The 24,861-nt window shown below is 41.0% G+C and overlaps 1 protein-coding gene across 16 annotated transcripts in view; it reads left to right on the top strand.

Annotated features, from left to right (window-relative positions):
- The window catches only part of LOC119648834 (CUGBP Elav-like family member 4), a 666,752-nt gene that overhangs the window by 582,999 nt on the left and 58,892 nt on the right, over positions 1–24,861 (top strand). For 15 of the 16 annotated variants that reach the window (XM_038050698.1, XM_038050701.1, XM_038050699.1 and 12 more), the window contains one exon: positions 12,334–12,497. In XM_038050698.1, coding sequence (XP_037906626.1) covers positions 12,334–12,461 — 128 coding nt within the window. In that variant the 3' untranslated portion in view covers positions 12,462–12,497. Of the gene's footprint in view, positions 1–12,333; positions 12,498–12,661; positions 12,729–24,861 lie in introns of all 16 variants that reach the window. The other variant, XR_005249062.1, reaches the window with a different exon arrangement.

Here is a 24,861-nt window from a genome sequence, read left to right as displayed (position 1 = left end):
AGAAAAACAACAAATTATGTCAAGTATTCAATGATAATATGTTAATTACAGCTTTTCTGTTTCACTTTCTTTTTTTTTAGTTCCGAATATAGGTACAACTTTTTCAAAGATTTCTTAGATAAATGTATTTATATTGTTCGTCTGATCACATCATTAGCGAAACACTTCACCGATCTCTTCCTTAAGTCAGTTATGTTTTATTACCTTTCTAATTTTTGCTTTCGGGTGAAAAGTTATCCAGTTGCCTTTGCATCTTTATGGCGAATCAATTGCCATTACTTCACCTTCCTTCGCTAAGTTCACTAGACCTTCTCAAGCTCCAAAAACTTCCGCCTCCACCAAGAAGTTCTTCAAACCGCTCTTACAGCTCTTCAACCAAAACTCCTCTTTCCTCAAAATTCCCCTTCTCCTCCTAGATTCTCTCGCTCAAGAAGAAAAAAAACTCGCTGCTGCCTTTTCCTCCTTCTTCCACTCCACTCAACTCCTCAAAATCCCATCCAAATCTCCTCCAACCACTCGCCTCTAGATCTCCAACAAAACTCCCCCGTTTTTTTCTTCCCGCCAAAAACCTCCTCCCAGCAACATTCTCGCTGCCTTTTCATGCACCGCTTCTATTCCCGCTACATAGCCTTTCTCACTCGCTAGGCAATGTTGCGGCAACATACGCATGCGCCTGCGGATGCGGCAAATCATTCCCCTCCTGTCAAGATCAATTCGCTTGAATACATTGAATAATGTGCAATCTGCGGCGAACTTTAAGGCAATTGCACACTATTAAATGCATTGTTTAAGCAAATTGATTAAGAAAGAGCCGAATGAAATTCCGCTCCCGTCGCGCAGCCGCGGTCACTACAGGGCAGCTGGGTTTTCGAGACCCGCTCGAGGAAAGAAAGCTGAAGACCAGTGAGGGCCTCACTGCTGATAGCGGCTGGGTGTTGGCGGTTACAAGGAAAGGTAGACCGAGATCCAAACCCACATTAGGCCTTGAGGTCCTTCGCGTGAGCGATGCCCAGGTTACGACCCTCCATGTCCTCCAGCTCGTATTGAACCGTTCCGACTCGACCGATGACCTTCGCCTTCACGAACTTCTGATCCAATTTGGCATTATATCGTTTTGCTGCACTGCTTAAGTTGAAGAGCCGCTTATACACGATATCTCCGACCTGAAATTCACGAGCTCGGGATCGCAAGTTGTAACCCCTTTCCTGTGTCTCTCTTGCCTGGAGGATTCGCCCTTGAACCTCTGCTCTCAGAATAGCAAGTTTATCCTGAGAACAGATCTCCAAGGTAGCATCAGGCAAGGCGTTCAGGCGTCGTAAGAGGGCGTAGGTACTCCCATGGGTGACCATGCTTTGCCCAAAAACGACGTGATAGGGTGATGTCCCTATCGAGACGTGTTTCGCTGAACGCAAGGCACAGTTGATGGATGACAACTTGTTATCCCAATCTCTTTGATCAGGACCGATATAAGCGCGTATAGCAGCCAACAGTGAGCGATTCACTCGCTCCGAGGCGTTTGCCTGCGGGGAGTATAAAGCGGTGTAAATGTGTTGAATGCCATACTGGTTCAGAAGATCGTTGAAAGCCACGGATTTGAACTGTACCCCATTATCAGATGTGATCGACTCAGGGATTCCAAACACATGAAAGATTCTCTTCTCCAAGTATTCGGTCAGCACGTTTGCGGTAAACCGTTTAATCGGCTCCACAAATGAAAACTTTGAGAGAGAATCGAGAACGACTATTGCTCCGATATTTCCGGCGCGAGATCTGGGGTATGGGCCGATCAAATCGATATACAAACGTTGAAATACCCGATCGGAGATGAGCGCTTTTCCCATTAGAGGTTGGAGCGTTTGGTTGGGAGCTTTTGACGTCTTGCACGTTTCACAATTACGGATATAGTCCTTGACCTGTGAAACCATTTTAGGCCAATAAAACCACAACCGCAGTCTACCCAAGGTTTTACCAACCCCCCCATGTGCACTCAAAGGATGATCATGGGCACGGGTGATCACCTCCATCGTCAGCTCCTCCGGAATCCAAAGCTTCCAAGCCTGTTGTTCCTGCATCTCATCTCCTGAAGCATGATTGGTTCGTTTGTATACCAATCCATCGCATACCTGCAGATCAGGGAGTTTGTTGGAATTCTCCCTAATACGCTCTATTAACTGCAAATAGTTCGCAGACCGAAAATGTGGTGAATTAAAATCCACGTCTGCGTTGTTCCCACTTCTCTCCAAAGCATCCACCTCCGCTGGTGAATACATTCGAGATAGAGAATCCGGGACCAGATGTTGTGATCCCTTTCTGTGTTTAATGATGAACGAGAATCCTTGAAGCTTCAGTGCCCATCTGGCCAGTCTGCCGTGAAGGTCGGACTGGTTCATCAGCCATTTGAGCGAAGCGTGGTCAGTTACCACTTCGAATGTTGTGCCTTCAACATACGCTCGGAATTTGCGCACTGCCTCCACCGCTGCCAGACATTCTTGCTCAGTAACAGTGTAGTTTCGCTGAGGCTGTGTAAGCTTCTTCGACATATACGCTATAGGAACTTCATGTCCCTCCTCTGTCTTCTGCATCAGCACCGCTCCTATGCCATGTTGACTTGCGTCACAATGTATGGCGAAAGGCTTGGAGAAGTCGGGGCTGTGCAGAACTGGAGCCGAGGAGAGACTCGTTTTCAGAGCGTCGAAGGCCGAGATAGCTTCCTCAGACCAGCAAAACTGACGCTTCTTCTGAAGCATGTCTGTCAACGGTGCAGTCAGCGAAGCGTAATTTGGCACAAATCGCTGATACCACCCACACATCCCAAGAAACCGCCGCAGTTGCCTGACGGTTTTCGGCCGCGGAAAATCTTTAATGGCGTGTACCTTGTCGGGATCGGTACAAATCGTCCCGTTACCGATGATGTGCCCCAAGTATCGAACTTCCTTCATAACAAACTTGCTCTTCCGGATGTTCAACGTCAAGCCAGCGCGTCTCATACAGAGAGCCACTTCGCTTAAGAGCAGTAGGTGCTGGTCGAAGGTCTCTGTAATAAGCAGCAAGTCATCTAAATATACAAAGACTTGATGACGTAAGTGAGCAGGGATGACCTTATCCATCAGTCGTTGCATGGTTTGAGGTGCATTGCAGAGCCCAAACGGCATGGTCACAAACTGATAGAGTGGCCGACCTGGGACGGTGAAGGCAGTCTTATCCTTGGACGCCTCATCCAGAGGAATTTGCCAGAACGCATCCTTCAGATCTAGACTCGTAATGAATCTAGCCTTCGGGAGACGACTGAAAATCCCCTCGATGAGAGGTAAAGGATAAGCGTCCTTCACTGTTACACTATTCACTTTACGTGCATCAAGGCAAAGTCGCACTTTACCAGGTTTTACCACAAGGGTAACTGGCGAAGACCAGGCGCTTTGCGATTCTTCGATGACTCCCAAAGCCAGCATCCTATCAATCTCTTCGTAGAGGAGCTTTTCGATGGCGGGAGAGACTGAGAAGTGTCTCTGTTTAATCGGTTTGTTACCGCCGACATCGATGACGTGTGTCGTGAGACTTGTACGTCCTAAGCCCTCCGACTCGAAAGATGGAAAACTGCCAATGACAGCATCGAGCCTTGCTCGCTGGTGTGTCGTCAACTGATGTTGATTGACGTTCTCAACATTTTCGACAGAACAAACTGAAGGTACAAATAAGTCCTGTGCGAGATCGAACTTGCGCACAAAATCAGCTCCAAGGTAAAGATTTTGCGTTAACGACGGGATAAGGAGGAACGACATCGATTCCGTCCGATCACGAAACGTGATGTCAGCTGACACTCTGCCTACTGTCGAGTGGCTAGTCCCGTCAGCTGTCCTGAGATCGATGCGTAATCTCTCCCACTTGTACCGACCGTCGTTAATAATTTTCCGGGCGAAATCCGAAGCTAAGCAACTTACAGTGGCTCCGGTATCAATCAGTCCTGAAACACGCTCACCCAAGACTGTGACATCCGCATACGGGCGAATATCGTTAATGGGCCGACTCGTGAGAATGGCAGAGTAGTAAAGACGACGGTTGCGCATTATTCGCATCCAATAGTGGCGTAAGCGAAGAGTAGAGCGCTTCGGTTTTTTCGTCGCCACCTCTGCTACTCCGAAAATCCGTTCTCTGGCCGCTTGGTATTGTTGCAGTCTTACGTGCAACGGCCTCAGAACCGAAAGCATCGGTTTCCTTGAAACAATTGGTGGTGGGGTCAAATCCGGGTAGGTCATGTTTAAGTTATCGGACCGCTTCAACACGGTAACTTTCGGAGTTACTGTGGAAGACGTTGTCGCAACGCCTGCGCAGTCACGTGCCTCCAATGTAGGAACGCCCTGATGACTGGGGCTGGGCTCTGGAACTCGACAATTTGGACATACGGGCTTACGAGTGTTCGGGCGCCCGCAACCGAAACAAAAGACTTTGGGATCCTCCCAACAGTCTTCAAACAAATGTCCAATCTGCCGACAATTCCAGCAGACCAAGTCCAAATCATGATCTTGAATCTCAGTCTGAGGATTTCCTGAGATGTTCTTTATGTCAACACCCTCTTCAGATTCAGCAGAATAGCTGTGTAATTGGTGAGAGAGCCTGCTTGAGAGACGCTCCTCTAAAATTTCGCTCTGCTGCACTAACTTACGCAGCTCGCGAACCGTACTAGCCGGAAAATAGAGAAGTTGCCTCTGAACGTCGGGTCTCAACCCACGACGTAGCAACTCTACCAATTTGTCTTCCGTTAAGGAATTTTCTAGCCTATTGGCTAGCGAACGCACAGCTTTATAGTAACTGTCGAAATCTTCGGATGGACCTTGCATGCGGTCTCGCATCAGTTCAAGGATATCCCAATCATCTAGAGAATCCTTAAACTCATGGCGAAGAGCCTCACGAAAAGAGGTCCACTCGATTCGTCCGACAGACTGGTGATAGTCCCAGTACCAATCTGCTGCTCTGTCTCTGAAAAGAGTGTGTACATAAGTACACAGCAGGCCGAAATCCCCCTGTAAGGTTGTGTTGGTCAAAGCCTCCACGCGGAACAAGAATTGGTTGATGGGCAAAGTCTTTGATGTGCCATCAAAAACCAAGTCCCAGGATGCCAAAATTGAATAAACACGATCCGCTGACTTGGTACTAAGCGGTCGTGCCTGGCATCCATACGGCGATTCGTCCTCGTCAGAGTCAGTAAAATCGTACATATAGTCGAGTCCGGATCTGTCGTCATGTCGTTGAAAGTTCTCGGATCCGGACCTATCGTCAAGTCCGTCAAAACCAACGTCACGTTTATGGTCATGTATGTAAAAATTGTCTTTATTATGTCCATAGTCACGTCTGTCTGCAAAATGCACTGCACGAGTTGAAGCAGGCTGATGTTGAGCTGCCTGATGCATTGAGTGCGTGTTCTGGTTCGAGTTTCGAAGCGCAGCAAATTGCTCTCGAACCAATCCTTCAACTCGTGAAGCGTCCGTCGCCCTAGCATCCCGCGTGGAAGGATCAACCCAACCCACAGGATCTCTCCTCGCCGCCTCATGCCACCGTCAGTCGTCACGGCGTGCTGGCAGGTCAAGCTCAGCTGAGCTCCACTGACCTGGAGGTAGCGTGAAAGGAAGGCGATAAAGGTCGCGAGACCAGTGATCTCGTTGCTGTGACATATCGTTAAAGAAATTTAACAAAAATAAAATTGGAAACGACCAAAAGGAAGTCCAAGAAAAAAAAAAGAAAAAGGAAAAAGAATGCGAAAGAAAAAAAAAAACGAAATATATAAAAGAAAGCAAAACAAAATTTAAAATAATTGAATGAAATCGAAAAGAAAAAGAAGCAAAAAAAAACAAGGCAAAAGAAAGAAAATAGTGAAAAACAAGAACGAAAAAAGAAAAAAAAAATGAATTATGAGGACTCCTCTCTATCCAAATTTTCAACTCCATATTTAACTCCCGCAAAACTCTCGGATGACCAAAATGCCATCCCAACCTCATAAATTTTTCTCACATCTGTGTGCAGAAAACTTCCACACACAGTGTTTTTCATCATGAAGAGACAACAATCGAGTTGCTCCCCGTCGCAGAATATTAAATAAAAGAACAAACCAAAAAGGGATCGCGAGAATTCAATCTTCCTCGTCTGGAGTCAGAGAACAAAATGAAGATGAATCATTGAGGACGGAACGGCACAGCATATAGCCGACTACCTCCGTATTCCATCAAGGATCCATCTCACCCGTCACTTCATCCCTACGAAGAAGAAAGAATATTTAATTTTCTTCAAAATTCCGAAACGAAGAGATAGTCGTTTCACATAAAGGTAGGGAAGGACACTCCTCAGAAGCTCGGACGGCAATACCTTTCAGCTTATAGCCGCAAAGGCCCGTAGATCCAGAGACTTCTGGGAGGCAATCACCTACGAGACGTTAAGTCTCAAGACAAACACAACAAACGACTAGCTCTTTTGGTATTCTACCAAGGATAGGGCAGGAAACTCTACGTTACAAGGTGGGAAAGGAAATTGAGGCTTAGGAACACTTGCTTCCGGGGAAAAAGGCGTGAAACCTAAAACTAGAAATCTGAAGACAAGTGTACGTGGAGCCTAGCCGGGAACAATATTGAGAATCTATTGATTCTCTATCCGACACCACCAAACGAAGTTGTGAGCCGGAATAGGCTATCTTCCACATGATTCAGGAAACCTGTAAATAATAAATTATGCCTGAATCCAGGAAATGTTGTGCCCCACGTTGGGCGCCATTGATAATGATACTTATGGAGATATGAGATCAAGTCGATCCCTTGAGTGGCCGATAACGACCTAGAAGGCAGAGCTATCCCAAAAAAACTAAACAATTTGGCAAAATTTGACCGTGAAGGTCCGCCCACGAAGATTGCAGCTCTATCAAAGCTCTCGGTCGACACGTTCTTGCACGCCTCTGTGCTAGCCAGGCTCGGGAATGTGGGGGGGTCCTTTGAGCGCTTTGATCCCTCACGCTTCATTACTAAAAATAACGTGTCTTTACCGGTGCGTGGGTCCGCACCGGATTTTAAGATCGAATTTTACGTAAGAATTCGCGACGGCCTATCGAATAAAACCAGAACGCGAGCTAAATTGGAAAATAAAAATAAAAAAAAACGGCTCGACCGCGCGCGTGGAGCCGTTTGTCTCCGGACCCGAGTGCCGCGATCAAGTAGTGGAAAATCCACGACGGATCACCTTCCCGATTGCCGTCCCCTCCGCCTCAGATCTTGGACGAGGCGCGGCCGGTGAGGTTCCCACCCTTCCTCGACATCCTCCGGCCAGTTATTCTTTTAGAGGATGTCCCTTCTGTAAGAATTCCGCGGGAGTAAGGAGGAACTAAGGAGAGGGAGTCCTCAAACTACTTCCGATTACGCAAAATTCATTATTTATAAAAAAATTCTAGGATATTATCTATTAACACAAAGTTAACAATAAAATAACCAATTATACTAATTCAAAAAGGAGATAATAAGGCATATGAAAAATATTAAAAATAAAAAAAAAAAGAAAATAAAATAAAATAAAATAAAAGAAAAGTTCAATCAATTACTTACTCTAGTCGTCACGCCGAGCTCGGTTAACGGCTGGTATAACAGGTTCTAAAAGAAAAACAACAAATTATGTCAAGTATTCAATGATAATATGTTAATTACAGCTTTTCTGTTTCACTTTCTTTTTTTTTAGTTCCGAATATAGGTACAACTTTTTCAAAGATTTCTTAGATAAATGTATTTATATTGTTCGTCTGATCACATCATTAGCGAAACACTTCACCGATCTCTTCCTTAAGTCAGTTATGTTTTATTACCTTTCTAATTTTTGCTTTCGGGTGAAAAGTTATCCAGTTGCCTTTGCATCTTTATGGCGAATCAATTGCCATTACTTCACCTTCCTTCGCTAAGTTCACTAGACCTTCTCAAGCTCCAAAAACTTCCGCCTCCACCAAGAAGTTCTTCAAACCGCTCTTACAGCTCTTCAACCAAAACTCCTCTTTCCTCAAAATTCCCCTTCTCCTCCTAGATTCTCTCGCTCAAGAAGAAAAAAAACTCGCTGCTGCCTTTTCCTCCTTCTTCCACTCCACTCAACTCCTCAAAATCCCATCCAAATCTCCTCCAACCACTCGCCTCTAGATCTCCAACAAAACTCCCCCGTTTTTTTCTTCCCGCCAAAAACCTCCTCCCAGCAACATTCTCGCTGCCTTTTCATGCACCGCTTCTATTCCCGCTACATAGCCTTTCTCACTCGCTAGGCAATGTTGCGGCAACATACGCATGCGCCTGCGGATGCGGCAAATCATTCCCCTCCTGTCAAGATCAATTCGCTTGAATACATTGAATAATGTGCAATCTGCGGCGAACTTTAAGGCAATTGCACACTATTAAATGCATTGTTTAAGCAAATTGATTAAGAAAGAGCCGAATGAAATTCCGCTCCCGTCGCGCAGCCGCGGTCACTACAATATATACATCAGTACATGACAGTATAAAATGTTTATTTATTTCAGATAAGCAAAATACTTATGTCCTTAATATGTATGTACAGATTTATATCTTGGGGTTTGGCAATATATAAAGAACATTTTGAATTTATTGTTATGAAGGAATGGAAAAATGTGCATGAGGAGTTCTTCAAATAAGATGAACACAAAGCCTTTATACCCGAAGCGCCGAGCTTCTAGTACTCCCACTTGTTTCGTTTCCTTCCTTTTCAACTCTTCAAAACTCGTTTATTTGACAAAAATTTCAAGATGCCGGTTATTTTGAAAGCCAATTCATTTCATTTTGTCGATTACACCAACCGATTTCAATTATAATAACCAATGTTAAAATGTGAATTAATGTGTATATAGAAATAAATACTAGTATATTATTATTTTCAAGAATTTGCATACTGTAAACCAAAAAACGCTATGCTCAACTAATTTTACTGTGTCGAGTACAATACATTAAGGTCTGAGTGCTTAGAGGTTGACGCTTTACCCCTACATATACACGCATAGTGTAGAATAAATTAAATTGGATGCAAAAAGTACTTCAAATAATTTTAAAACAAGTCGGAAAACTGGAAGCTGGATGCGTATTTCTTTTAAAAAAGTATTTAAGTTTCAAAGTCTATTAATAAAAAATATGGTAATATACTATTGTCAATTTTATTTGAAAGAATAACAACTGAGAACTTAATAATAATAATCGTTATCGCTACAATCCATATTGGATCAGGGCCTTGAAGTGTGTTAGAGCACTTCATTCAAGACCGTAACGGTACACTACAATATACTGTAGGAGGCAATGTGGTCAGCATTGCGCTCGCCCGAGATTATTACCCGGATTTTACTCAGGTACTCATTCACAGTTGAGTCGACTGGTATCCGACGACAAATCACGATACAAATCCCACTGCCACCAAGTGAGATTCGAACCCCGACCTTCCGTATGACAGCCTTGTGCTCTAACCACTCAGCTATCCGACCACTAAGAACTTAGTTCTGAGAAAAAACAAGGAAATGGGTTCAGCTAAATGCGCTTCATTAACAGTAACGAAAATTTCCATTGTAGATAATAATTCCCTGATATCGTGGTAAACTACTAAACTCTTCAATCTCTCATTTTCTGAATTGCAGATCTCAGCAGCTTCCTAGATAATGATATCTGATATAAATACATACACATGCATTTCTTTTTTACAATTTAACCTCTTATTTTCATTCACCAAAAATTAACTTTTGCATTTATAATTCATTCTTAATATACAATAGAACAAAAGGTATATCAGGTGATTCACCATGTAATTCTAAGTAAAAAAATATAAAGTAATTTTTTTTTCGAGCTTTGACCTCTTTCAGGTGCCATTTAGACATTTTAATTTTAATTTTTTAAAAAAAAGTGCCTTTCTAAAATACTAAAATCGCAGTAATTCAAAAATTATGATAGCTAGGGGAGAAAAACACTGGATGAAGACTTCACTCTAAAATATGAATGTCAATTTGTATAAATGGAGGGAGCTGTTTGGAAGTAATAAATTTCCAAATGCAAAGATTGTATTTTCTCCCATGCTGCATAACTATTATTAACAAAGTTATTGAAAGTTAAATTTCTGCCTTTCGCCCGAATTTATTCCACTCTAAGATGCGTATGAAGTCATGATCATATAAAGTGAACTCATGTGAACGGCGGGGTCCATGGGGTCAATTGGGTTTTTAGCTTTAGTTATTTGAATGTCAGTATCAGTTACCGGTGACAGCTATATGTACTTGCTAATGGAGTTTACGGGTAGTGTTCAATAAGTTGGACATGCATGTACGTATGTAAGGCATGCTTTTGTACATAGAATAAAGTGGGAATGCGCCAAGGCTCGTTCGATCAATGTTTGTCTATTTAGTATGAACACAATATTTACGTATAACTTTGATATGTATATAAAAATAAAAGCTAAAGCTATCTAGAGCTTGCTCCTACTACAATATATTTTAATAGTTAGTAAATACGTATTTCGAAAGCTACTTACTCTCTTCCTCAGTACTTAAGCTAGCTTAGTGACTGGGGATGCCGACCCAATTTATAATGAGGCTTTGACCGCATTCCAGGTCGCATTCATTGAGTATGCTGAGATTCTCCCAGACGCTAGGCCAAAGATCCTAAAGCTGAAGTTTACTTCGGCAACTACTAACATCATTGCTGCCGTTGACAGAATTTTGGCTGATAGTTTGGCTAGCGAGATTACCGCTACAAAGGTTCACAGCCTGATCTACGTTGCAGCTGCCGGAACGATAACTATCTTTGATATGTAGTTTGGCAAAATATGAAGGAATATTTTATATTCTTAGTTATGTACAAATGGAAAACGTGCATAGAGAGTTGCTCACATACGATGAATACAAAATCTTTTACCTGAAGCGCCGAGCTTCCGGTATTCCGACTCAAGCGTTAATGGTATCTTCCAGTGAACCAAAGTTAACAGAAAACAATAATGTTCATTATCTAAAAGTTATGAAAGATTTGTATCTATATACTCGTATAGATATATATCTTTGGTTTCAGGTATTTGAGGTATTTGTTCAATGAGGGGATTTCCATTTAAGCTAGTATAACTATAATACTATAAATAAAGAAGTTAGGACAAATCCTTTACATCCAGTAAGTGGCGCTATTTTCTGTTGAGTTTAAGGGGGGCTTCCCATATATGTGAAAGAGGGGTGTATCTTTTTCCACAGAATATGATCCTTAGGGATATCAAATGAAAGAATGCAATTAGACCTTTCCAACTGATAATATTTTCAATACTGGCTGAAACATAGGGGAGCGAGAGCTCCAAATGTATAACAGGTCTCGTTCTCAGAACTTATCCAACCGAACAATATGAAAAAAAATCAGAAAGGTGAATCTATACGAGATCTAGGCCTCAAAACACACCCCATTCCGAGCGTGATTCGGCGCGGTTGGAGTTTGGAATTACATACATATGTAATATCAAGAAATATTTTGAATTGGGGTATATATGAATGGGAAAACGTGAATAGGAAATTCACGAAGTTAGTTGCGGCTGAATATTTTGAATAAATCAATTGCAGCATTAATGCAACTAAATATTTTGAATGAATCAGCTGGAATGTGTAGTGACGTGAGCTGAAAGAAGAATTTGTAATGGTTAGGTGTCATATAAGGGATATTTTGACTATGCACAAATGCTGGTGCACTGGACAGGGGGCATGGGCACTTTACTTTGCCTTCACAGTTGTTTGGGGAAGAGGGTAGAGTATTGTTCTCGCCCGCGCGGTAATTAGCAAACGGGGTTGCCGGGGTCTTTTCAGAATAAATGTTACAGGACTCGCGCCGTTGTTTTACACAAAACTTTAAAAATTAGCTGCTTATTTGCAAATTGATAACAGAATTGTTAGTCCCAACTGATTTTAGAATGAATTAGTTTCAATTGTTAGTTGTTAGTCGTAACTAACTTTTGAACACCACTGTAAAGTAAAGCAATCTTAAAAAGTTTCCGGAAAAACGTGGTGTCACAATAACAATGCATATGAAAAATGTAAATTTCCTTACTTGCCTTCAAAAAAATATTTCAAAAAAAATTATTGTGAGTTTCGAGTTGAAATTTTGAGAAATGATTCTTCAGACTATATTCTATCGATTAAGTAAAGAAAAAGAAATGTAAAAATGTCCTAATAAGCGGAGCAATCAAAGATTTCGATTATCCGTTTTCTTCCTTAAACATTTTTTAAAAATTTGTTTAATTGATTCCCACTACTACTGAAATATGTAATGTAATTAGATATTCCACTCATCTGCTAATTTTTTCATGTTTAAGGTTTTGTGTCGTTCGACAACCCTGCCAGCGCTCAGGCTGCAATCCAGGCAATGAACGGTTTTCAGATAGGCATGAAGAGGCTAAAAGTTCAATTGAAGCGGCCAAAAGACGCGAGTCGCCCTTATTAACAACGAAACTATCCGGTGGAAGAAAGTGTTATTCAGGTGAGTTTAATATTAATTTGCTGTCAAGTAAATGCCGAACTTTTCGAACTTTGCGCCCATAAATTTGGAAATGCAGCGAATTTTGTGAAGTAAATCTTATATACGAAAAAGAAGACGCTGGCTGGTGCATTTACCTTCCTTTTAATTTACGTATTATTTTGCAGCTGCCAGTGCAAAAGAAAATGCTATTATTCTAATGCGTATTCGGCCAAAACCGCTAATGAATTTGTGGTAAGCAAAAAAACACTTTCATTCCTTTCCTTAAAATTTCGTATGTGTAGCATCTATGATGAAAGAAATTGCCACTGCTATAATGGTGGATGAACGTCCCATCCCCTAAAAAGTTCGAAAATATGCAAAAATTAGCTACAAAAAATGAAGCAGCCATTCTAATGAAGACACGATTTCGCTCGTCCTCAACCGACTTATAAACTCCCAGGAAGCAATTTAAATGAAATTAGTTCCTGCAGTGTAAATATCAAGCATCATACTATCCTGCAGACCGAAAGATCCTATCCCCGGGTGTAGGTGCCTGTTTACAGTGGTATTATCGTACATGATTACTCATGTTATCAGAAAATTCTAGTTTTTAGTTAGATTACAAATCAGCTCTTTTGTAAAAGAGCGGAGAAACCCGGAGAGCACATCTCGTATTTCTAAAAGTCATACAACTACCCGTGATGTTAACTTTATCGATCAATATCGAAAGATTTCACAGAAATAAACTATTTTTCAATCACTATGCTTCATCAGATACTGCCTCATCTTTGCCCTGGAAGCAGCGTTAGCCTCAATTCAATTTTACACGGTGTATTGAGTAATGCCTGTCTCTAGGTGTTGTTAATCCAAATCCCCAGAATCCATTTTGTACATTAAAGTCATCTCCTAAATTGAAGCAGCTTCTGATGACCTAAAAGAGTCGAGCGAAATCTTCTTTTTAAGGTTTTGTGTGAAGGAAAACCTTATTAAAATCGATCCAATGCCTGCCTGTCCGTCTGTCTGTATGTCCGTCTATCACACGGAATCTATTCTGAAATTGAGACTTTGAGATATATCAAGGATTATTTTGGACTTTTAACAGTGTATGCGTGGAAAAACATGTCAAGTACAAGATGAACACAAATTTTTTATAACCGAATCATCCAGCTTCCGGTATTCCGATCAGGGTGGACAGTATACTGAAGAGATCTTTACATCTTTTCTAATAGTTTTATACAAGCTGCATTCTTTCATTTTCGATTTTCTGTTCTTCATGGTATCTCACATCTTCTTTAACGTTCGTGGACTCCGTGAGGAGACTTTCTAGGATAAGGCATATGTCTATTTTCTAAGTATGAAGACATTTGTCATTTGCTTTTCTTGTTATGTTTTTGTCTCTTTAGGTTATACTCCTTAACTTTGTCAAAAACTTGTTTGTTTTTGTTTTGTTTGTTTGTTGCATGAATAGTGGGAGTCCTCACTTACTGATTATGGTTTCTCCTTTTTTATTGGAATCTTTTTTATTTCTAAAGTTTCGTGTAAAACAAACCCTTATTAAAATCGATTCACTATCTGTCCTTCTGTCAAACGCACGGCTGCACCCATTCAAACAAAATTTCGTGGACATATGGGAACTATGAAATTTCACGCATACAGTATATGCAAAAAGGGATCCAAGAACGTATACTTTTTCTGTATGAGTTCAAACTCGGTTATAAAGCGGCGGAGGTAACCAAGAACATAACCAGCGCATTAGGAGCTGATACGGTAACCTAACAAACCACTCGACGGTGGTTCGAAAAATTGCGGTCAGGCGACGATTGACAACGACGGGCTGCGTTTGCTAGTCGAATCCGACACACGTCAGTCTGTGAGGGGCATTGATAACAGAGAGAAACTGGCCGTACACTATTCGACAGTTTCCCGGCACTTGCAACAACTTGGAAAGGTGAAAAAGCTCGGCAAATGGGTTCCGCATGCCCTTACGGAGCAAATCATAACGTTTCGAATAGAAATTTGCAGTTCTCTACTCACCCGCAACAGAACCGATCCCTTTTTGCACAGAATAGTGACATGTGATAAAAGGTGGATATTATACGACAATCGTCGGCAATCAGCACAATGGCTAGATGCTGATGAGCCACCGAAGCATATGCCGAAACCGAGCCTCCATCTAAAGAAGGTATTGGTGACTGTTTGGTGGTCTACAGCTGAAGTTATTCACTATTATTTTTTGACACCTGGAGAAACGATAAATGCACAGAAATACTGTGCCCAACTCGAGGAAATGCACCAAAAATTGAGTATTCAACGGCCGAGATTGGTCAACAGCGATGCTGTGATACTCCTTCACGACAATGCCCGACCTCATGTTTCCAGAACAACGGTTCAAAAGTTGAACGAATTGCAGTATGAGACTCTGCCTCATCTACCATATTCACTGGACCTTTCGCCAACCGACTACCACTTTTTTAAGCATTTGGATAATTTTTTGGCGGAATAACAATTGGGGAAAGGAGAGGTCATCAAAATTGCCTTCAATGAGTTTACCAACCCCTGAAAATTGGACTTCTACGAAACTGGTATAAATACTCTTGAACACAAAACTTATTATACCTGAAGCGTCTAGCTTCGGGTTTTCGACTTATTTCAATATATTCACGCCGTCTAGGATCTTAAACCCCTTTTGCGTTATGTCTTCTACAATGTCGTCTTTTTGGCAAGTTGAGTGCAGCTCCCTAGTTATAACCTGGTGTGTTGTTGTTGTCTTCATACGTGTACTGTTGGATTTTTTCCATGCTCGAGATGGCCCTATAGTTATTCGCGATTATAGTGTGTACTTTCCAAGCATTGTTGTTTAGAGAAAATATTGAGTACCCCTTTATCATGGCTGCCAACAGTATGCTTTTAACTTTTTTGTGCTTATCGATTCCCCTAATATTAATCGACAGAGGAAATTTTACTTTCAATTTCATTGCGTTTTTCGCTTAGATGCTGGGACCTTGTTTAATGATTTCCGGTGACGAGTCTGCCTTTTCTTTCTTAGGTGCTCTTCTTGTTTGCAAAATCCAGACAGTTTATCTAGCCAATTCTTTTTCATCGATGTGGTATCCTTGGCGTAAGCAAAGGCCCTCACTCAGCTATTCCTTCTACCTATAATCGTTTCGGAACCATCCTAGAAGACACCACATTATTTATATTGTCAACAACACTTCTCGAAGACATGAAATTCTATCCCTCAATGAATTAACGCAACGGTCAGAAGTTTTCTATGGTTTTTGTTGTGTCTTTCTCTATCATCGATTGGTTTAAGCGGAACAAGAGGTCATTTCGAAATAATTGGTAACAGAAGATATCACCGTCTTTCCTCTGGCGAGGAATGCTTAGTGCTTACCATCTAGACAACAATTTGTATAATAATATTTGTACTTTAGTCGAACATACCAGCAGTTTAAATAAATAAATTGAAAATAGCAAAATTTTAATGTAATTTTGTTTGTTCTCATTTATTTGTCCACATCCAAAAATGATGTGTTGAAGAGAATGAAATGAAAGAATAGCGTAATTATCCTAAATATGACCCAACATCCTTGCACATTTTTTTCGATATATTCTTTACAAACAAAAAAATTATTGCTCTTTACTAAAGAGATGCAAAGCTCGCATCGTTCAAGTCAAAATACATAAGCCCTAGGAACGATGTTACGAAGTTTCCATACTAGCGTACTGTCAAAATCCATAACTGACTTCTCTAGGGACAGGCACAGCAGGAACACATGCCCTACGAAGCCAGGACCCATTGTAATCAGATCGAAAATCGAATGTGTAACTCCTTCGATCATATTCAACTTCGGTTATTAGGATGAAAAGTTTTGAAAAATCTGGATATTTTAAACCATGTAAATCTATGAATTTGTTTTTAAGGTTTTGTGTGTATCGAGACGATGTCTGTCTGTTTGTCTGTCTGTCTGTCTGTTTGTCTGTCTGTCACACCCGAATTATTCGGAAACCGCTAGACCGATTGTCATGAAAATTGGTGAGAGTATGTAATCTGGTGTTCTCTTTACATGCAGTAAGTGGCGCCATTTTGTGTTAAGTTTAAGGGGGGCTCCCCATACATGTGAATGGAAGGTGCAAATTTTTTTTCCACAGAATTTTGCCATGTGGAGTATCAAATGAAAGGTCTCAATTAGTACTTTCCGAAACTGGTTCAATATCTGATATTGGGTGAAACATAGGGGAGTGAGGGCTCAAAATATGGCCCCCAAAAAGTGTAACAGGTGTCGTTCTCAGAACTTATCCAACCGAAAAATATGAAAAAAATAACAGTGTTGTATTTCTACGAAATCTAGGCTTCAAAATATATCCGGTTCCGATATCTGCACAAATCAAGTTAATAATAGTATATTTCCACATTTTAGAAATTTTCCCGGACCCCCCCCCCCCCCCTTTTGTTCATCCCAGAAGTACAAAATTCGGCATGCGTGTAATGAAGAACATAGTGCATGATTTGGCAAAGTTTGAAGAAAATCCAATTATTATTAACAAAATTATGGGGGGAAAACTTTTCCATTTTTTGTGAATTTCGTGCACTCTACTATCTGTATCATCATCAGATATCAATTCGTCAATACCACAACGAAATGAGTTCTTATGAATGGGGTCGCAAAGATTTATTTTGTTTTAGTTTTTTGGTAATTTGTATATGAATATCAATTACTCCAAACAGACATGTGTGTATGTAGGTATATAGTATATGCGTGTTAATGAACAGTGCCTAATTCAGATAGATATAAGATGTAAATCAGGAATATGGGTACGATCAATTTATATACGTGCATATATGTTCAAAGCTTAAATACCTTTTTTTACTAAACTATTCAAATATTTTGATAATTCGGCAAAATTGGTATGAATCTTCTATAATAATTCGTCTGCATTTTTCGGTGTAGGATATTGTTCAACTGTTTTGTTTTTACAGGATCTGTACGAATACCTAAATAAATAACTTGACGTTTTAAGAATGAACATTTGTTTGGATTTAGTTTCAAGTTACATTCTCTTAATCTCCTAGATAGGAGAAATTATGGTTGGCGGGAACTCGCCGATATTTTGGTTGTTGAGCAGTTCATCAAAATACGCAAACCATCGCTTCGATATGCCCATTCGTTAGCAAATCAGATTTCTCCCTTTATCTCGGGAGCATGAGAGTGGTTCGTCATTCTGCTGACTTCTTGGTAAAACTTCCGCGCCTGGTGCGGTTGCTCCCTGAACTTTTCGAGTTCACAGACCTATTGGTTCTTCTAGGGTTCCTTTTTGTGAAGTCGCTTCACCACTCGACGTGATAAGTCTCCGCGCGTACCCGCGTTTGCTGAGAATGCTACATTACTCGATATGGAGCATTCTTTCATTTCGTTGGTAGCTCATATTCATCGTCGAACAAGTCGTTCCAACTGTTCCAATTTTTTTGCAACTGGGGCCAAGTATGTTTGTGGTCGTATCAATGATAACGTTCTTCAGGTGGTTGTGAAGATTATTTGTTGATGCTTCATCTCCTGGACCTCTGCTGTGGATGTCTTTAGTGTTAACTCTGACCTGATTGTCAGAGGGGATTCTAGGTGATGTTGTTATTCTAGCCCGGCGCACCATGCCAGCAAGATAGCGATCCGAGTCTATATTAACTTCCCTGTATGTTCTGACATTCATCAAGGCTGAAAGATGATGGCGTTAGTTCAACATTGGTCAATTTGGTTGAAAGTGGTCCCGTCTGTCGACGTGCACGTTTGTCTATGGACCGCTTTCCGCACAAACTAGGTATTTCCAACAACCATTTCGTGGGATACTACTATTTGAATAATTCGCAGTATCCTTATGTAAGCCATGTATTGCCTGAATAAGGGCTCGCTCCCTATTTGGCTATTAAAATCCCCAAATATGATTTTGATATCATACCTGCGAGGGTCCCCTCCACTGCCTTGACTGTTCTTAAAGCCGATAACAGCAGGTTTCTTTTTTTGGCTAACTAAGAAACCAACTCTGAACACATGTTTTAATGGATGAGCACTATAATATATGATGAAATGGCTCTTCTCCAGTATACCTGTCCCTGCCCAACGCATCCCCTGCAACACTGTTAGATCAGCCCTGTATTGGGCTCTTTCTCTGTAGAGGGAGCGCACGTTCCATGAGAAAATGCGCAAATCGTTGTTGTGTTGTGAATCCAGTCCAACAGTTCTTTTGTGGCTTCGTAGCATGTTTTCCGTGTAGGGTTGTCAATCCTACCCAACCTCCAACCTGGAGCGGAAACTTTTATCTAACGTAATTTGATGGAATGAACTTGTCATATCCAGGGTTGAAAAATATTTAGCTCAACCTAATTTATCTAATAAACACTCGATTCTAGTTATTTCTGTATTCAATTGTCTAAAGTCTACAACAACTCCCCATTTCTTTTTGTCGCGGTCGGTCTTTTTTGTCACAACAAGTAGTGGTGATTTATATGAACAAACAGAATCCTCAATTATTGCAATCTCTTTTAATTGAGATAATGGTCATCCATAATTTTTCATGCAAACGAGTGTTTTATCTGAAACCTTTATAAAAGTGATTTAACATTTTTGTTTTAATTTTTTAAAATGTAATTGTTGAAAGGTTCAATATCAGATTCAATATTTTTTAGTTGTGCAGCCTAATTAGTGGGCAATTCCAATATTTGGAACTATGTAATTACTGAACTATACGACGACGTCCTACTATTCCGTCAGTTTTTAAAGAAAATTGCCTTCTATAATTTGAAATTTATTGTTAATACTGTTGTCGAATATGTCAAAAGACATATTCATAGAACCATATAGTGTGAATAATTCGTTTGAAATACTAGATGCTTGTACGCTATTGGAATTATCAATTGCTGTATTCAATGACAAACTTTTTTTTACTTAGAGAAAACTTAAATGATTGTTTAAATATCTAAGGTTAATGAAATTGGTTACATCCACTGATGCCACTCCAAAAATTGTTTTATGTCTGAAGGGTTTATTTATTGGTTTGGTTTGGCTCCCTCCCGAGCTTGCGAGTTTTCCTGCACCAAATTTTCATTTCGGTACCTAACACAATTTTGGTTGATTCTACAATTATTACGGAAGCTATTATTATGATGTCTGCTATTATGATTGCGTTTTCTTCTATGATTAGCTCTTTGATTGCCTTTCTTCTTCATCTTTTTCGTCAGTCTTTGCCCCCTTCACAGGCGAAGTCAGTTTCACCATTTTGTTTTATCAAAAGCCTGATCTGGATGCGCGGAATTGCGTATCATCTAGCGTATCAAGCCAATTTTGTTTAGTGTCTTTAGTGTTAACTCTGACCTGATTGTCAGAGGGGATTCTAGGTGATGTTGTTATTCTAGCCCGGCGCACCATGCCAGCAAGATAGCGATCCGAGTCTATATTAACTTCCCTGTATGTTCTGACATTCATCAAGGCTGAAAGATGATGGCGTTAGTTCAACATTGGTCAATTTGGTTGAAAGTGGTCCCGTCTGTCGACGTGCACGTTTGTCTATGGACCGCTTTCCGCACAAACTAGGTATTTCCAACAACCATTTCGTGGGATACTACTATTTGAATAATTCGCAGTATCCTTATGTAAGCCATGTATTGCCTGAATAAGGGCTCGCTCCCTATTTGGCTATTAAAATCCCCAAATATGATTTTGATATCATACCTGCGAGGGTCCCCTCCACTGCCTTGACTGTTCTTAAAGCCGATAACAGCAGGTTTCTTTTTTTGGCTAACTAAGAAACCAACTCTGAACACATGTTTTAATGGATGAGCACTATAATATATGATGAAATGGCTCTTCTTCAGTATACCTGTCCCTGCCCAACGCATCCCCTGCAACACTGTTAGATCAGCCCTGTATTGGGCTCTTTCTCTGTAGAGGGAGCGCACGTTCCATGAGAAAATGCGCAAATCGTTGTTGTGTTGTGAATCCAGTCCAACAGTTCTTTTGTGGCTTCGTAGCATGTTTTCCGTGTAGGGTTGTCAATCCTACCCAACCTCCAACCTGGAGCGGAAACTTTTATCTAACGTAATTTGATGGAATGAACTTGTCATATCCAGGGTTGAAAAATATTTAGCTCAACCTAATTTATCTAATAAACACTCGATTCTAGTTATTTCTGTATTCAATTGTCTAAAGTCTACAACAACTCCCCATTTCTTTTTGTCGCGGTCGGTCTTTTTTGTCACAACAAGTAGTGGTGATTTATATGAACAAACAGAATCCTCAATTATTGCAATCTCTTTTAATTGAGATAATGGTCATCCATAATTTTTCATGCAAACGAGTGTTTTATCTGAAACCTTTATAAAAGTGATTTAACATTTTTGTTTTAATTTTTTAAAATGTAATTGTTGAAAGGTTCAATATCAGATTCAATATTTTTTAGTTGTGCAGCCTAATTAGTGGGCAATTCCAATATTTGGAACTATGTAATTACTGAACTATACGACGACGTCCTACTATTCCGTCAGTTTTTAAAGAAAATTGCCTTCTATAATTTGAAATTTATTGTTAATACTGTTGTCGAATATGTCAAAAGACATATTCATAGAACCATATAGTGTGAATAATTCGTTTGAAATACTAGATGCTTGTACGCTATTGGAATTATCAATTGCTGTATTCAATGACAAACTTTTTTTTACTTAGAGAAAACTTAAATGATTGTTTAAATATCTAAGGTTAATGAAATTGGTTACATCCACTGATGCCACTCCAAAAATTGTTTTATGTCTGAAGGGTTTATTTATTGGTTTGGTTTGGCTCCCTCCCGAGCTTGCGAGTTTTCCTGCACCAAATTTTCATTTCGGTACCTAACACAATTTTGGTTGATTCTACAATTATTACGGAAGCTATTATTATGATGTCTGCTATTATGATTGCGTTTTCTTCTATGATTAGCTCTTTGATTGCCTTTCTTCTTCATCTTTTTCGTCAGTCTTTGCCCCCTTCACAGGCGAAGTCAGTTTCACCATTTTGTTTTATCAAAAGCCTGATCTGGATGCGCGGAATTGCGTATCATCTAGCGTATCAAGCCAATTTTGTTTCGACTGGCCTTTTGGTCGCTTACCATTGACTACAATGTTCATACCAATCTTTCCGAGTGAGTTCTCGCTTTGATTGCCTCTATTATTGCCTCTATAATTAGAACCATTAGGATTTTCTGCAGTGTGGCTACTATGTTTGTTATTATTAGTTTTATTTCTATCGTTGTAATTTTTTACCCCTATTGTTTCTAAAGTATATAATTTGATTCCTCTCTCTATTAAATACTCCTCTTAAGCTAATTGAGGCGTCCACTACATTTTTAGGTATAGATGCGAATATGGTTGGTTTCAACTCATTGCTCAAGCTATTTTTAAATGCAGTTAAGGTGTAGTTGTTGTTGAGTTTTTTGAAAAAATGTTCTCTCCTTCGGAAACATTTAATTCTCTATTTATTTTTGATTAAGTTCCTTAATCAAACTAAAAATGTTGTCATTATATTCCCTGGAAGAACTATTTTTCTGACAGTGAATTGAAGTTGACCAATGGTTTTATTACTGCCTTTATAACCTATATTCTAGTTCGCTTTTCAAATCATTTATGCCGCAAGAACTCAAAATTGTTCTAGCTTTTGCCTCTAATTTTACAGTTGAGGCTAAATCTAACAGTATTTTTCCCTGGGATCCCTGAGATATATTATCTCTATAGCTTTTCAGAAGGTTTCGAGTTCTTTATGAATTGTGTGAAACTACCACTTCCATTACAATTTATATGTTAATGTTTTCTTTCTTTAAGGTTACCCATGACTCGCTTGTCTAGCAATGACAGGTTTTCAGGTCGACCAGAGCACGGTTTTCTGTCAACCCTATTCACAATTTTTTCACCAAATAGGGGCATGTGGGGTAGCAAATGACAGAAATCGATTAGTATTTTTTGAAAACGATCTTGTTTCTAATATTGGATGAAAGGTAGAGGAGTGAGGGCTCTGAATGTTAATTCACATTGATGCAACTCTATGAAATCTAGGTCTCGAAATACATCCGGTTCCGATATTTCCACAAATAAAGTCAATAATGATTTATTTCCATGTTTTAAAAATTTCGTCAAGTTTGAAGAAAATCCAACTATTATTAACAAAGTTATAGAGTGTGAATTTTGCATTTTTTTGTGAATTCCGTGCATTCTGCAACGTATTTGATGTCATCATAACATATCAATTCGTCAACACCACAACAAAGTCAGCGGATATGGATGGGGGTTCACAAGGAAATATTTTGTTTTAGCTTTTTAGTTATTTGTGTATAAAAATTCAGACAGACATATCTGTGTATGTAAGTATATTATACGTGCTAATGAAATTTGCGGATAGTGTTTAATGCAGATAGATATATTTATATATTAAACCAGCGGTATTCAACGTACGTACTATATATATACATTTTTTTTTTTTTTATGGATGGAGGTGGAAATCTTAGAAAGACGCTGCTGCGCCAGGTTGCAGCAGTGTGTGGGATTCACACCCACTAAAACCACCCCCACTCTTCCGCCCCTCCCCGCGGGACCACCGTGAAGTATTACTTCGCGGGGGAGGCTCTGGTTCGCTATATCAGCTCGTCCATGTCACGTCTCCGTCGCGCCGCCTTCCGAGCTCGATCCAACTCCAGGAGTTTTGTCTGCACCACGGCTACTGCCTCATTTACCGCCATCCAGTTTTCCTCCGACTTCAACATCTCTTCCACCAGGTTGGAGGGCTCGATGTCCGCCCCTAAGATGCTGTTCAACCTCCTTTTCTGCTGCAGAAATCTGGGACAATGGAACATAACATGCTCCGGGTCCTCGGGTGTAGCACCGCATTCAGGACAGTTGGGAGACTCGTCCAACTCGAAGCGATGCAAGTACTTCCTATAGCCACCGTGTCCCGTAAGGAACTGTATCAGGTGGTAATTCAATTCTCCGTGCTTTCGGTTGACCCATTTCTCGATAAACGGGATCAATGTATGGGTCCACCTGCCCTTGTCGGAGTTATCCGACCGTTGTTGCCACTTGCCACACAACTCTCTCCTGATGGCTTTTCGGAAATCCACATTCACCTCGGCTGGATTTGCCTTCCGTTTTTCGTAGAGCCAGTGTGCTTCGCTCGCTAGAAAATCTATAGGGATCATTCCTGCGATAACACACACTGCCTCCGTCGACGCCGTCCTAAATGCGCTACACACCCTTAGCGCAATTGGCCGGCATGCCGAACATATCTTCCTCCGGTTGACAGCGTGGTTCAACGCTCCCGCCCAGACAGGGGCCGCGTATAGCAGGATCGACCTCACCACTCCCGCGATGAGTAGCCTGCGACTATACTTCGGCCCTCCCACGTTAGGCATCATCCTCGCAAGTGATGAGCTGGCATTTGCTGCCTTCTCTCGCGCATAATCCAAGTGTCCTTTGAAACTCAGCTTGACATCGATCATCACCCCCAGGTATTTGACAACCGATTTTGAGACGACCTCGCGATTACCAACCTGGATGGTAACTGTGTTGTTCTTCCTACGGTTGGTAATGAGGACCGCCTCCGTCTTTTCGTCCGTCAGGTCCAGCTTGACCATTCGTAACCATGACTTGATGGTATGAATGGCTTCATTTGCATAAAGCTCCACGTCCTCGGGATGCTTTGCAATTGCAACTACCGCCAAGTCGTCCGCAAAACCAATCAGCGTTGTCTCCTCCGGCACGCGAAGGCCAAGCACTCCGTCGTACATTATGTTCCACAGCAGCGGTCCCAATACAGAACCTTGAGGCACACCTGCTGTCACAATGTACTCCTTCGGCCCGTCGTCCGTCTCGTACCAGAGAAGTCTGTCCGAAAAGTAACTCTCGATGAGCCGAGCCAAGTAGCTAGGAACACCCAGTTTGGCCAAAGCGCCCTTAATCCAGCCCCAGTTGGCTGAGTTAAAAGCATTTTTGACGTCCAGCGTCACCAGAGCACAGCATTTGCCCATGGCCAATGCATTTCGAGACAATTCCACGACCTTTGCTACTGCATCGACCGTAGAACGGGCTCGCCGAAACCCATATTGCCGCTCTGAAAGACCACCCGCAAGCTCGATGAACGGGAACAGCCTGTTGTCTATCACCCTCTCCAACATCTTCCCCATGGTGTCTAAGAGACAAATAGGGCGATATGAAGAGGGCACGCCGGGTGGTTTTCGAGGCTTCGGTAGCAAGACCAGTTTCTGCCTCTTCCACTGGGCGGGAAACACCCCTTCCGCCATGCACGATTCGAATGTGCTTGCGAACCACCTTGGTCTGGCCTTGACCGCCACCTTCAGAGCCCCGTTCGGAATTCCG

Source organism: Hermetia illucens, chromosome 2 (genome assembly GCF_905115235.1).
Source record: "Hermetia illucens chromosome 2, iHerIll2.2.curated.20191125, whole genome shotgun sequence".
In the NCBI taxonomy this organism is placed as follows: Eukaryota; Metazoa; Arthropoda; class Insecta; order Diptera; family Stratiomyidae; genus Hermetia; species Hermetia illucens.
This window is presented reverse-complemented; position numbering and strand designations above follow the sequence as displayed.